General features: G+C 53.2%; 1 protein-coding gene across 1 annotated transcript in view; it reads left to right on the top strand.

The window, feature by feature from the left end:
- The window catches only part of lpar3 (lysophosphatidic acid receptor 3), a 116275-nt gene that overhangs the window by 56150 nt on the left and 45431 nt on the right, over positions 1-14694 (top strand). Inside the window, exon 2 of the mRNA XM_070885950.1 lies at positions 1789-2544. Within this exon, the coding sequence (XP_070742051.1) occupies positions 1797-2544 (748 nt within the window). The 5' untranslated portion in view covers positions 1789-1796. The remainder of the gene's footprint in view (positions 1-1788; positions 2545-14694) is intronic.

Raw genomic sequence — 14694 nt, 5'->3', positions numbered from 1 at the left:
GCAGGCTCCCAGCTCCCTGCAAACGTCAACAGGCTCGGTATGGGCTGTTTGCTGCGGAGGCAGGGGCAGTCACATCTTGAGGTTCGCAGAAAGCCAAGGCATCAGTGCTGATGGTTTTGAGTGAAGTGGAATTGTTGCAGATAGCTCCTGTGTTGCCCACTCCAGCGTTGGACCGAATCCTGGAGACGTCATCAAAAAACCCCGGGGGGAAATTGCGATGCGTCCCGTTTGGGTGCAGTAACGGCAGCGAGGCGGGGTTTCCTGAGCTAGGCGCTGAAGTCCCGCCCTGCGACCCTAATTCAGGTTACCGCCCCCGAGAGCAAGCGGAGAGGAAGATACCGCGTTCCACTTGCTCTGTGGGGCGTGAGCGGGATGGGACGCGTAGCACTGCCACGTAGACAGGCCCCCCGCAACCCCCCCCCCAGTGCCGACTCTGCAGGGGGAGAAACGGGTCCCGGCCTGGTCCACTGGGGAGCCGTGCACCGTGCCATCGGCACAAGCGGAGGCACAAGCCGGGCTGCCGGATCACGGCACGGACCCCGCGATCCGACATTACGCAGGCCAATGTTTTATTCTCAAATCGCCACCTGCCCTTTAACTGTGGCCCCGCGGCTGGGCTTATGGGCGGTATGCGCGGCACGCCTATGCCCCGTGAAGCTGCCGCTGGCATCGTCCCGTGCAGCGCCGGGGGGGGCGCTCCTGAATTTCTGCTCCGGCGTGGAAACGAGTCGCGGCGCGCGGCGATGGCGTCGTCACCGGTGACGCAGCTGAGCGGGGCGCTACCGGTTACCGCCGCCGCTAAAAGCCGGCGGAAATTTGCGGGAGTCGGGAGCGCTCGGGAGACTCAAACGCCCTAAATTTCTCCCCCGTAGACTTGAATTTATATAGCGCCTTTCACCACCGCCGGCTGTCCCAAAGCGCTTTCCAGCCAATGAGGTGCTGTTTTGTTGAAGTGTAGTCACTGTTGTACCACGGCCTCCTGCCCCCAGCCGCCTCACCCCCCCACTCTCCTGCCATCCTCCCACGCCCCGCCTTCACGGGCTCATTGGAAAGCAAATCGGCTCATTACTCAACTGCATGACGCTCGACTGTCCGTCAAACCGTTGTTTTATCACCTCTCTTGATATTTTTATAACCAATTAAATGAATCATAGAAATTTACAGCACGGTAAGAGGCCATTCGGCCCATCCTGTCCGTGCCGGCCGACCAAGAGCTACCCAGCCTAATCCCACTTTCCAGCTCTCGGTCCATAGCCCTGTAGGTTACGGCACTTCAGGAGCACATCCAGGTACTGTTTAAATGTGGTGAGGGTTTCTGCCTCTACCACCCTTTCAGGCCGTGAGTTCCAGACCCCCACCACCCTCTGGGTGAAGACATTTCCCCTCAAATCCCCTCTAAACCTCCCCCCAATTACTTTAAATCTATGCCCCCTATTTGCTGACCCCTCTGCCAAGGGAAGCAGGTCCTTCCTATCCACTCTATCCAGGCCCCTCATCATTTGATACACCTCAATAATTCTCCCCACAGCCTCCTCTCTCTGTTCTCAGTGTCCTACCATTTATTGTGTTTTCCCTTGCCTCGTTAGCCCTCCCCAAATGCATTACCTCACACTTCTCCGGATTGAATTCCATTTGGCGTTCCGCCCGCCAGTGAATGCTCTCCAGGTTCAGACTCCCAGCTGGTGACCCGTTGACTGAAGGGACTTTTCCACTCGGGAAGGGTTGCTCCAAAAAAATTCCGTTGAGTTCTTTTCCAGCCAGCCTGACACTCAATTTCTTGTTTTGCAGACTTCAAAATGGAAGAGGACATGGGCGCCTGTCACTACAACGAATCCATGGGCTTTTTCTACAACCTCAGTAGCAACGTCTCCGGTGAAGCTTTCTCGGTGTGCAGCCGTTACGTTGGTTTGGTGTTCGGTACAATATGCTGCCTCTTTATCTTCCTGTGCAACGCCATGATCATAATTATCGTGGTGCGCAACCGAAAGTTCCACTACCCCTTCTACTACCTGCTGGCAAACCTGGCGGCGGCAGATGTTTTCGCCAGCTCAGCCTACGTCTTCATGATGTTCCACACCGGTGAGCTTTCCCGGACGTTGACAGTGCACCGTTACTTCCTCCGACAGGCGCTGCTGGACATAAGCTTCAGCGCCTCGGTCGACAGCTTGCTGGTCATCGCGGTGGAGCGCTACTCCTCCGTCATGAAGATGCAGCTGCACAGTAACCTGTCCAAACGCAGGGTGTCCTGTCTGATCCTGGCCATCTGGGCGGCGGCCGTCGTCATGGGGACCATCCCCAACATGGGCTGGAACTGCATCTGCGACATCGGCTCCTGCTCATCCCTGGCGCCCATCTACAGCAGGAGTTTCCTGTTGTTCTGGGCGTTATTCAATCTCTCCGCCTTCTGCGTCATAATCGCCATATATTTGCGGATCTATATCTACGTCAGAAAGAAAACCAAAAGCATGTCGTCGCACACCACTGGCTCCATCAAACGCAACAAGATGCCGATGAAGCTAATAAAGACCATCATGACCGTTCTGGGTAGGTGATCCATTTCTTCAGTTACTTACAATCATTAGAAGCTCACTGCACAGAAGGAGGCCATTCGGGCCCTCGTGCCTCCGCCGGCTCTTTGAAAGAAGCTGCCCAGTTTTGTTCCACTCCCCCCCCCGCCACCCCCCGCTCTTTCCCCATAACCCCACAAACGAGTCCACTTCAGGTACACGTCCAATTGTTTTCTGAAAGTGCCTGTGGAATCGGCGTCCGCAGGTATTGACACGGGTAAGGCAGCTTAGAAACATAGAAACATAGAAATGAGGTGCAGGAGTAGGCCATTAGTGCTCATGTGTACTGGCACAAGTACTCCACAAGCCTGGCCTCATAATCCAGCAGAACAGGGGTACAAGTCCCACCGTGACAGGTTGAGAATTTGAAGTCGGTTTTTTAAAACACCTGGAAGCAGCTGGCAGATTATCGTAAAAGCCCAACTGGTTCCCGAATATCCTTCAGAGTAGGAAACCTGCTGCCCTTGCCTGGTGCATGGCTTCAGTCCCCACGAATATCTCTGTGGTACAGCAGAGGAGCGGGAAGGCCGTGGCGGACTTGCGACGCGTGATCGGGGCGGAGGAGCGATGAGGGATCGTGGCTGAGATTCGGTGGGTGATCGTGGTGGAGGTTCGGCGAATGTTTGGTGCGGAGGTGCAGCGGGAGATCGTGGCGGAGGTGTGGCGAGTGTTGGTGTGGCGAGTGTTTTTGTGGCGGAGGAGCGGCGGGAGATCGTGGCGGAGGTGCGGCGAATGAGGGTACGGGGCCCAGGTGAGGCGACGGCCCAGGGGCAGCACGGGTCCAGCCCACACTGTGCGATATGTGGGCGCACTAGGTCCGTGCAGCAGAGCTGGTCTCCAGTCGTCCTGGTTAACCCTTGCCACTGGACCAAGACCTCGCTCTGTCAAGCCCGTGTGGTGGCTGGTGTGCAACGGTCACCCCACGTTAAAAAAATCCACCCACAGGCATCTTCCAGTTCAGGACTGGAACATTGGGTCCTTCTTTGATACATCTGTGAACTCATGTGGAAGCAAGTCATCCTCGTTCGAGGGACTGCCTCTGATGATGATGGTGACTCTCTGCAGTGACCCAGCAAGCCGCTCAGTTGTATCAAACCCGGGGCGAACTAGCCATGGATAATGAGTGGCTGTGTTGTCAGCGACACCCACAGGCTAACGAGTAATTAATAAAAGGAACAAAATCTGTTGTGTGGCCCTTCCCTTTTATACACAAATCCAGTGCTTTGTGAACATGCTAAGTGGGTGAGCAGAGTATTTGTCAAGTGAAGACGATTTGTGGACCTATTATGTTCACCAACCTGTTGGAACTTGCATCTGTTCTGGGTGTGCCTGTGCAGAGCTAATGAGGCTCTGTCACATCGAAGCTGATTGGTGGTGAGCTGACGGCAAGAGGCTGAAAGAGAATTCAGACAACCTCGATGTTGTAATCATCATCATCGGCACTCCCTCGGAATCGAGGAAGACTTACTTCCACTCCTGAAGTGAGTTCTTTGCTGACTGAACGGTCCAATACGAGAGCCACAGTCTCTGTCACAGGTGGGACAGACAGTGGTTGAGGGAAGGGGAGGGTGGGACAGGTTTGCCGCACGCTCCTTCCGCTGCCTGCGCTTGGTTTCTGCATGCTCTCGGCGACGAGACTCGAGGTGCTCAGCGCCCTCCCGGATGCACTTCCTCCACTTAGGGCGGACTGGTCTTTGGGCCCAGGGACTCCCAGGTGTCGGTGGGGATGTTGCACTTTATCAGGGAGGCTTTGAGGGTGGTCCCTGTAACGTTTCCTCTGCCCAGCTGGGGCTCGTTTGCCGTGAAAGAGTTCCGAGTAGAGCGCTTGCTTTGGGAGTCTCGTGTTGTAGAAGTGGGTTGATGTACTGAAATCCAGCAGAGGCTTTGGGCCAGGAATATATAAGGGGAGCGTATTAGACACAATTTCAGGGCGCAAAGCAAAACATCACCTAAAGTATTCAAGCGTAGCTGAACGGTAAATGATGCTCCTGGGTGGATTGAATAACCACGATGGACTCCGTTAAAAAGGAGAGACTTGCATTTCCATAGCGCCTGTCACCACCACCGGAAATCCCAAAGTGCTTTACAGCCAATTAAGTACTTTTTTTTTTTAAGTGCGGTCACTGTTGCGTCTGAAGGTTGTGGGTTCGAGTCCCACTCCAGAGACTTGAGCACAAAAATCTAGACTGACACTCCCAGTGCAGTACTGAGGGAGTGCTGCACTGTCAGAGGGGCAGTACTGAGGGAGCACTGCACTGTCGGAGGGTCAGTACTGAGGGAGTGCCGCACTGTCGGAGGGTCAGTACTGAGGGAGCGCTGCACTGTCGGAGGGGCAGTACTGAGGGAGTGCTGCACTGTCGGAGGGGTAGTACTGAGGGAGCACTGCACTGTCTGAGGGTCAGTACTGAGGGAGTGCCGCACTGTCGGAGGGGCAGTACTGAGGGAGTGCCGCACCGTCGGAGGGGCAGTACCGAAGGAGTGCTGCACTGTCGGAGGGGCAGTACTGAGGGAGCACTGCACTGTCGGAGGGTCAGTACTGAGGGAGTGCCGCACTGTCGGAGGGGCAGTACTGAGGGAGCGCCGCACTGTCGGAGGGGCAGTACTGAGTGAGTGCCGCACTGTCGGAGGGTCAGTACTGAGGGAGTGCCGCACTGTCGGAGGGGCAGTATTGAGGGAGTGCCGCACTGTCGGAGGGGCAGTACTGAGGGAGTGCTGCACTATTGGAGGTGCTGTGTTTCGGATGTGACGTTAAACTGAGGCCCTGTCTGCCCTCTTAGGTGGGCGTAAAAGATCCCATGGCACTATTTTGAAGAAGAGCAGGGGAGTTATCCCCGGTGTCCTGGGCAATATTTATCCCTCAATCAGTATAACAAAAAACAGATTATCGGGTCATTATCACATGGCTGTATGTGGGAGCTTGCTGTGCACAAATTGGCTGCCGTGTTTCCCACATTACAACAGTGACTACACTCCAAAAGTAAAGTGCATTGGGGCATCCCGAGGTTGTGAAAGGCGCTATATAAATGCAAGTCTTTTCAGATCAACACAAGACCTTTCATTTCGATGTTACGTGTTTTTAAAATGTTACAGAGAAGCACTGACCAGTTGTACAGAGCCTCCAGAAAGAGGATCATTTTGTGGGAGCAAACATTTTAAAAAGGTTTAGAAAAAAGGCCCCACTGAAATCTCCAAACCTGCCTGCTTCACTGGGTTTGCAGAGAAAGTGATTGTTTATACCAATTGTTTCATCTCACTTATGGTTTCATTTTTGAATTCGCTTCGTGGGATCTTTGCTGTCTGGCATTGTAAAAGTCTGATGGGTTTCAGGGTCTGTTGGATTCCTCTTACTGTCCCTATCAGATTTGCAGCCAGACACAAGGTGTGAAAAGGTGTGGGCAAGCCAGTGCTGAGGCATTCCTGCCTCGGAGACCCCGAGAGAAATAAGTTGGCAGCAAAAAGACCCTGTATAAAGTACGTTGGTTTGTGTTTGCCGGGATGTGCGCTTCGGTTTTGTACAAAGTTTAATGAAGTGCCCATTGAGGGAGTGAGTTGGAGATATTTTGCTTTTCGGGGCAATGTGAGTAAAATGCTGCTGGGTTGAGTTGTTGGGGGTGATGATTTTTGGGGGAGGGGCATGGTGGTGGTGGTTGGGGGTGTAGGATCAACAAAAATGTAAACCTAACTTCGAAATCCTACGTTACACAAAGTTGACTAGTTGCCACTTCAGAAGATAGAAACATAGAAAATAGGAGCAGTATTAGGCCATTCGGCCCTTCGAGCCTACACCACCATTCAATATGATCATGGCTGATCCTCTATCTCAACACCATATTCCCGCTTTCTCCCTATACTCCTTGATGCCTTTTGTGTCTAGAAATCTATCTATCTCCCTCTTAAATATATTCAGTGACTTGGCCTCCACAGCCTTCTGTGGTAGAGAATTCCACAGGTTCACCACCCTCTGAGTGAAAACATTTCTCCTCATCTCGGTCCTAAATTTCCTACCCCGTATCCTGAGACTGTGACCCCTTGTTCTAGACTTCCCAGCCCTCCCCGGGAAACATCCTCCCCGCATCCAGTCTGTCCAACCCCGTCAGAATTTTATACGTTTCAATGAGATCCCCTCTCATTCTTCTATACTCCAGTGAATACAGGTCTAGTCGACCCAATCTCTCCTCATACGACAGTCCTGTCATCCCAGGAATCAGTCTGGTGAACCTTCGCTGCACTCCCTCCATGGCAAGTATATCCTTCCTTAGGTAAGGAAACCAGAACTGCACACAATATTCCAGGTGTGGTCTCACCAAGGCCCTGTGTAACTGCAGTAAGATATCCTTGCTCCTGTACTCAAATCCTCTTGCAATGAAGGCCAACATACCATTTGAATGACATTCCAATGGTCCTGGTTGGATAGCCAGTATAATATTCCGTGGTGTGAGGCTGCTTTATCCATCATGGCCACTTCTATCATCAAAACCTTCCATCCCATCCTAAATCAGATAAAGTGCTCAATCTACAGGGCCCAGTTGCAGATTATCGGCCTTTATTGCAAAGGGGATGGATTATAAAAGCAGGGAAGTCTTGCTACAGTTGTACAGGGTATTGGTGAGGCCACACCTGGAATACTGCGTGCAGTTTTGGTTTCCATATTTACGAAAGGATATACTTGCTTTGGAGGCAGTTCAGAGAAGGTTCACTCGGTTGATTCCGGGGATGAGGGGGTTGACTTATGAGGAAAGGTTGAGTAGGTTGGGCCTCTACTCATTGGAATTCAGAAGAATGAGAGGTGATCTTATCGAAACGTATAAGATTATGAGGGGGCTTGACAAGGTGGATGCAGAGAGGATGTTTCCACTGATGGGGGAGACTAGAACTAGAGGGCATGATCTTAGAATAAGGGGCCACCCATTTAAAACTGAGATGAGGAGAAATTTCTTCTCTCAGAGGGTTGTAAATCTGTGAAAGGGCGGGAAAGCAAAAGGTGCATGCCAGAAGGAGGATAACATACGAGGATACCAGTATCTTGTGTCCTTTCTATTCCGCCGCTGACCGAGGGCTCAGCATTGCCCCTCCCAAGATTGGCCGGCACCGTCTCCTCGAAGGGATTGAGGTGACGCTACGATTGGGAGATGTGCCTTGTGATTGGTGCAGATTGTTGGTAGGTGAGTGATTGGCAGGGGAGAATCCAGGTCGGTGATTGGAGCGTGGGCAGGTACAGCAGGAGCAGCGAGGTCAGAGCAGAGGAGCGGTGAGAGATTGTGGAGCGATGTGATTGGGGGCCCAGGAGAGGCGGGGGCCCAGGAGAGGCGAGGGCCCAGGAGAGGCGAGGGCCCAGGAGAGACGAGGGCCCAGGAGAGGCGAGGGCCCAGGAGAGGCGAGGGCTCAGGAGAGGCGAGGGCTCAGGAGAGGCGAGGGCCCAGGGGCAGCACGGACCAGCCCACACTGCGATATGTGCGTGCACTAGGTCCGTGCAGCAGAGCAGGTCTCCAATCGTCCTGGTTAACCCTTGCCACTGGACCAAGACCTAACTCTGTCAAGCCCGTGTGGTGGCTGGTGTGCAACGGCCACCCCACGTTAAAAAAATCCACGCACAGACATCTTCCACCCCTGGAGTTCGGGACTGGAACATTGGGTCCTTCATTAAAACATCTATGAACTCATTCCTTTCGGTGTGGAAGAAGTCATCCTTGTTCGAGGGACCGCCGATGATGATGATGATGATGAACCACATTAAATTTCAACCAACACGATTTAGCCACACCCATTTAATTGGCCTAGGTACTTTGAAGGCTTTCATGACCACTTATTCCCAAATTTCACAATATTACTACTGTATAAGTCGATGCATGGAATACAAGAGCAGGGAGGTTATGCTTGAACTGTATAAAACACTGGTTAGGCCACAGCTGGAGTACTGCGTGCAGTTCTGGTCACCACATTACAGGAAGGATGTGATTGCACTGGAGAGGGTACAGAGGAGATTTACAAGAATGTTGCCTGGTCTGGAGAATTTTAGCCATGAGGAAAGATTGGATAGACTGGGTTTGTTTTCTTTGGAACAGAGGAGGCTGAGGGGAGACCTGATTGAGGTGTATAAAATTATGAGGGGCCTGGATAGAGTGGATGGGGAGGACCTGTTTCCCTTGGCAGAGGGGTCAACAACCAGAGAGCATAGATTTAAAGTAATTGGGGGGAGGTTTAGAGGGGAGTTGAGGGGAAATTTCTTCACCCAGAGGGTGGTGGGGGTCTGGAACTCGCTGCCTGAAAGGGTGGTAGAGGCAGAAACCCTCACCATATTTAAACAGTACTTGGATGTGCACTTGAAGTGCCGTAACCTACAGGGCTACGGACCGAGAGCTGGAAAGTGGGATTAGGCTGAGTAGCTCTTGGTCGGCCGGCATGGACACGATGGGCCGAATGGCCTCCTTCCGTGCTGTAAATTTCTGTGATTCTATGTAGATTAATTTTACAAATACTGAAAACAGCATAGAACTCAGCAGGTCCCTCGTGCCCTCTCCGAGCTCATCTTGCCCACGAGACCCACACCCTGCTCCCTCGACCCTATTCCTACTAAACTGCTGTGCACACAACTTCCCATCCTGGCCCCCATGTTAGCCGACATTGTTAACGGTTCTCTCTCCTCAGCTACTGTCCCCCTCTCCCTCAAATCTGCCGTCATCATCCCTCTCCGGGGGACCGGGAGAAATTTAGAACTCAGCAGAGGAGGACAAAGGGTTTGATTAGGGCAGGGAAAATGGAGTACGAGAAGAAGCTTGCAGGGAACATTAAGACGGATTGCAAAAGTTTCTATAGATATGTAAAGAGAAAAAGGTTAGTAAAGACAAACGTTGGTCCCCTGCAGTCAGAATCAGGGGAAGTCATAACGGGGAACAAAGAAATGGCGGACCAATTGAACAAGTACTTTGGTTCGGTATTTACTAAGGAGGACACAAACAACCTTCCAGACATAAAAGGGGTCAGAAGGTCTAGTAAGAAGTAGGAACTGAGGGAAATCCTTATGAGTCGGGAAATTGTGTTGGGGAAATTGATGGGATTGAAGGCCGATAAATCCCCAGGGCCTGATGGACTGTATCCCAGAGTACTTAAGGAGGTGGCCTTGGAAATAGCGGATGCATTGACAGTCATTTTCCAACATTCCATTGACTCTGGATCAGTTCCTATGGAGTGGAGGGTAGCCAATGTAACCCCACTTTTTAAAAAAGGAGGGAGAGAGAAAACAGGGAATTATAGACCGGTCAGCCTGACATCGGTAGTGGGTAAAATGATGGAATCAATTATTAAGGATGTCATAGCAGTGCATTTGGAAAGAGGTGACATAATAGGTCCAAGTCAGCATGGATTTGTGAAAGGAAAATCATGCTTGAGAAATTTTCTGTAATTTTTTGAGGGTGTTTCCAGTAGAGTGGACAAGGGAGAACCCGTTGATGTGGTATATTTGGACTTTCAGAAGGCTTTTGACAAGGTCCCACACAAGAGATTAATGTGCAAAGTTAAAGCACGTGGGATTGGGGGTAGTGTGCTGACGTGGATTAAGAACTGGTTGGCAGACAGGAAGCAAAGAGTAGGAGTAAATGGGTACTTTTCAGAATGGCAGGCAGTGACTAGTGGGGTACCACAAGGTTCTGTGCTGGGGCCCCAGCTGTTTACACTGTACATTAATGATTTGGACGAGGGGATTAAATATATTATCTCCAAATTTGCGGATGACACTAAGTTGGGTGGCAGTGTGAGCTGTGAGGAGGATGCTATGAGGCTGCAGAGTGACTAGGATAGGTTAGGTGAGTGGGCAAATGCATGGCAGATGAAGTATAATGTGGATAAATGTGAGGTTATCCACTTTGGTGGTAAAAACAGAGAGACAGACTATTATCTGAATGGTGACAGATTAGGAAAAGAGGAGGTGCAACGAGACCTGGGTGTCATGGTACATCAGTCATTGAAGGATGGCATGCAGGTACATCAGGCGGTTAAGAAGGCAAATGGCATGTTGGCCTTCATAGCGAGGAGATTTGAGTACAGGGGCAGGGAGGTGTTGCTACAGTTGTACAGGGCCTTGGTGAGGCCACACCTGGAGTATTGTGTACAGTTTTGGTCTCCTAACTTGAGGAAGGACATTCTTGCTATTGAGGGAGTGCAGCGAAGGTTCACCAGACTGATTCCTGGGATGGCGGGACTGACATATCAAGAAAGACTGGATCAACTGGGCTTGTATTCACTGGAGTTCAGAAGAATGAGAGGGGATCTCATAGAAACATTTACAATTCTGATGGGTTTAGACAGGTTAGATACAGGAAGAATGTTCCCAATGTTGGGGAAGTCCAGAACCAGGGGTCACAGTCTAAGGATAAGGGGTAAGCCATTTAGGATCGAGATGAGGAGAAACTTCTTCACCCAGAGAGTGGTGAACCTGTGGAATTCTCTACCACAGAAAGTTGTTGAGGCCAATTCACTAAATATATTCAAAAAGGAGTTAGATGAAGTCCTTACTACTAGGGGGATCAAGGGGTATGGCGAGAAAGCAGGAATGGGGTACTGAAGTTTCATGTTCAGCCATGAACTCATTGAATGGCGGTGCAGGCTCGAAGGGCCGAATGGCCTACTCCTGCACCTATTTTCTATGTTTCTATGGGCCCAAGTTTCGAGCCGCGCCTAGAACGGCGCAGTCCCGACCTGGACGCCTGTTCCTCGCGCCACAAAGTGCGCCTAAAAAAATCTTCCAGATTCTCCGGCTCCCTGCAGGTCCTCTGGCCCTCGGCGCGGAGCAGCACGAGCTGTGGGGGGGGGCGGAGCCAGGTCCCTGTGCCGAAAACAGTGCCGGGACCTCTGCACATGCGCGCTACAGTCGGCACGCAAGTGCAGTAGCTCCAGGCGCCCAAAACTGTGTGGGAGGGGCCCAAAGCACGCAGCCCCTAGCCCTGGCCCAATGGCCTCACTGGGGCTGCATGAATAAGGCTCCTCCCACGGCCAGCTCCTGCTTCCTCCCCGACCCGACTCGACACCCGCTTCCCCACCCCACCCCCGCCCCCAGACCCGACCCCCTGGCCTCCGGGCCCGACACCGACCCGACTCCCGCTTCCCCCCACCCCCCCTCTCCCCCCGGCCCCCGGACTGGACCCGACCTGACCTCCCTACCCCCGACCCGAACCGAACCAACCTCCCTCCCATCACCCCCCCGACCCGACCCAACGCCACCTACCTGTAAATCTGGTGCTGGGGACGGGCCCTGCCCGAAGTCTCGGGCCGCCCGTTCAGCATCCCTCCCCCTTCTCCTTCCACCCCCCTTCTCCTTTCCCCCCCATCTCCTTTCCCCCCATCCCCTTTCCCCCCCATCCCCTTTCCCCCCCATCTCCTTTCCCCTCCATCCCCTTTACCCCCCTTTTCCTCCTTCTCCTCCTCCCCCCTTCCCCCTCCCCCTTCTCCCCCTTCTCCCCATCCCTCCCCCTTCCCTCCCTCTGCTCCCCCCTCTCTCCCTCTGCCTCCCTCCCTCCCCACTCCCTGCTCCCCCCCTTTCTCCCTCTACCCCCCTCCTCCCCCTCCCCTCGCTGTCAGAAACACAGACACTGACAGACAGAGAGTGAGAGACACAGACAGACAGACAGAGAGATAGAGACACTAATAGAGACACACTGTGGGGCGGGGGGGGGGAATCCCAGCATGCTGTTCGAGGGCTCCCGGTGCTGCAGTCGGTAAGTAGAAAATGTTTTATTTATTGATTTAAAAAAAAATATATTTCTTATTCATTTTTTTTGATTGATTTTTTGGTTGATTTATTGATGTTTTTATCATTTATTATTGATGATGGCTCTTTATTTGTAAAACTGAAGTGTTTAATGTTTGTAAACTTCCCTTTAAACCCCCCCCCCCATTCCCTACGCCTGATTTGTAACCTACGCCTGATTTTCTAAAGTGTAGACAAGGTTTTTTCGAGCGTACAAAAATCTTCACTTACTCCATTCTAAGTTAGTTTGGAGTAAGTTTTCACTGCCGAAACTTTGAAAACTGGCGTAAGTGGCCGGACCCGCCCCCTTTTGAAAAAAAAATTCTGTTCCAAAGTGAAACTGTTCTAACTGACTAGAACTGGAGCAAACTAAATGACGAGAATTCCGATTTCTAAGATACTCCGTTCTACACCAGTTGCTCCTAAAAATCAGGAGCAAATCATGTGGAAACTTGGGGCCTATGTTTCTCTCCTGAAACAAAAACCTCAACCCCTCCACCCTTGCAAACTACTTCCCCATCTCCAACCTCCCTTTTCTCTCAAAAGTCCTTGAGCGTGTTGTCACCTTCCAAATCCGTGCCCATCTCTCCTGCAACGTTTGAACCTCTCCAATCTGGTTTCCGCTCCACCACAGCACTGAAACATCTGTTATCAAAGTCACAAATGACTTGCTATGTGACTGTGACAAACGTCCTTCTCGACCTGTCTGCAGCCCGTGACACGGTTGACCATTCCGTCCTCCTCTAACACCTCTCCACCCTCGTCCAGCTGGGTGGGACTGCACTCGCCTGGTTCCATCCTCCAACACCTCTCCACCATGGTCCAGCTGGGTGGGACTGCACTCGCCTGGTTCCATCCTCCAACACCTCTCCACCATGGTCCAGCTGGGTGGGACTGCACTCGCCTGGTTCCATCCTCCAACACCTCTCCACCATGGTCCAGCTGGGTGGGACTGCACTCGCCTGGTTCCATCCTCCTCCAACCTCTCCACCATGGTCCAGCTGGGTGGGACTGCACTCGCCTGGTTCCATCCTCCAACACCTCTCCACCATGGTCCAGCTGGGTGGGACTGCACTCGCCTGGTTCCATCCTCCAACACCTCTCCACCATGGTCCAGCTGGGTGGGACTGCACTCGCCTGGTTCCATCCTCCAACCTCTCCACCCTCGTCCAGCTGGGTGGGACTGCACTCGCCTGGTTCCATCCTCCAACACCTCTCCACCATGGTCCAGCTGGGTGGGACTGCACTCGCCTGGTTCCATCCTCCTCCAACCTCTCCACCATGGTCCAGCTGGGTGGGACTGCACTCGCCTGGTTCCATTCTTATCCATCTCATCGTAGCCAGAGAATCCCCTGCAACGGCTTCTCTTCCCCCCCCCCCCCCATCGTTACCTCTGGTGTCCCCCAAGGGTCTATCCTGGGCCCCTCCTATTTCTCACCTACATGTTGCCCCTTGGCGACATCATCCGAAAACACAGTGTCAGTTTCCACACGTACGCTGAGACACCCAGCTCTACCTCTCCACCACTGTCGCTAAAATGTCAGACTGCTTGTCCGACATCCAGTGCTAAATGAGCGGAAACTTACTCCAATTAAATATGGGGAAGACCAAAGCCACAGTCTTCAGTCTTCCCGCCACAAACTCCGTTCCCTGATCACTGCCTCCATCCCTCTCCCGAGCATTTGTCTGAGGCTGAACCAGAGGGGGAGAAATTCGGGTCGTTAGCCCCTCGCGTTAGCACCCCCGGGATGCAGGGCCGCAAAATTCCGAGAGAGTGGCGGCGGTGCTAACCGGTAGTGCCCCGGGCCACCGCATGGCGGCGATGACATCATCACCGGGCGCAGCGACCCGGGTTTCATCCCGGAGCGAAACCTCGGCAGCGCCCCTTTGCTGCGGGCGAAGGCCGGACCAGCCAGCGGGTCGCGAACCGGTGGGCGAAAATTAAAGGGGCGGAACGGCGGCAAAATGTTGATAAAATGGCCGACTGACCGGTCGCGGCCTTGCCCTCCTGAAACCGAGGGTAACCGTGCCGCACGGCGCTGCGCCTCTGTGGCGCGCTGTTGCCCCGCGCCCCGGTGGTGTAACGGTGGAACCTTCTCCCCGATGCAGAGACCCCGGCGTGACCGCCCCTTTAAAGGAAGGGGAGGGCCCTGTGCCCACTGCCAGCGTTGCGCGCCTCTCCACGCAGCGATGGATCATCCCCCCCCCCCCCCCCCCCCCGGTTACCTCCCCAGACCCGTCCCCGAGAGGAAGTGGAGCGCGCGACATTACGCCCCACCTCCGCTGGGGGGGGGGGGGCGGAGCAGAAAGCCCCGCCTCGCAGCTGGAACCGCCCCCCAGCCGGGGCAGCCCTGAACTTTGCCCTCTCGGTGCGCCCATTGTGACCCT

Source organism: Pristiophorus japonicus, chromosome 8 (genome assembly GCF_044704955.1).
Source record: "Pristiophorus japonicus isolate sPriJap1 chromosome 8, sPriJap1.hap1, whole genome shotgun sequence".
In the NCBI taxonomy this organism is placed as follows: domain Eukaryota; kingdom Metazoa; phylum Chordata; class Chondrichthyes; family Pristiophoridae; genus Pristiophorus; species Pristiophorus japonicus.
The sequence above is the reverse complement of the archived record's forward strand: the minus strand, read 5'-3'. Positions and strand labels throughout refer to the sequence as shown.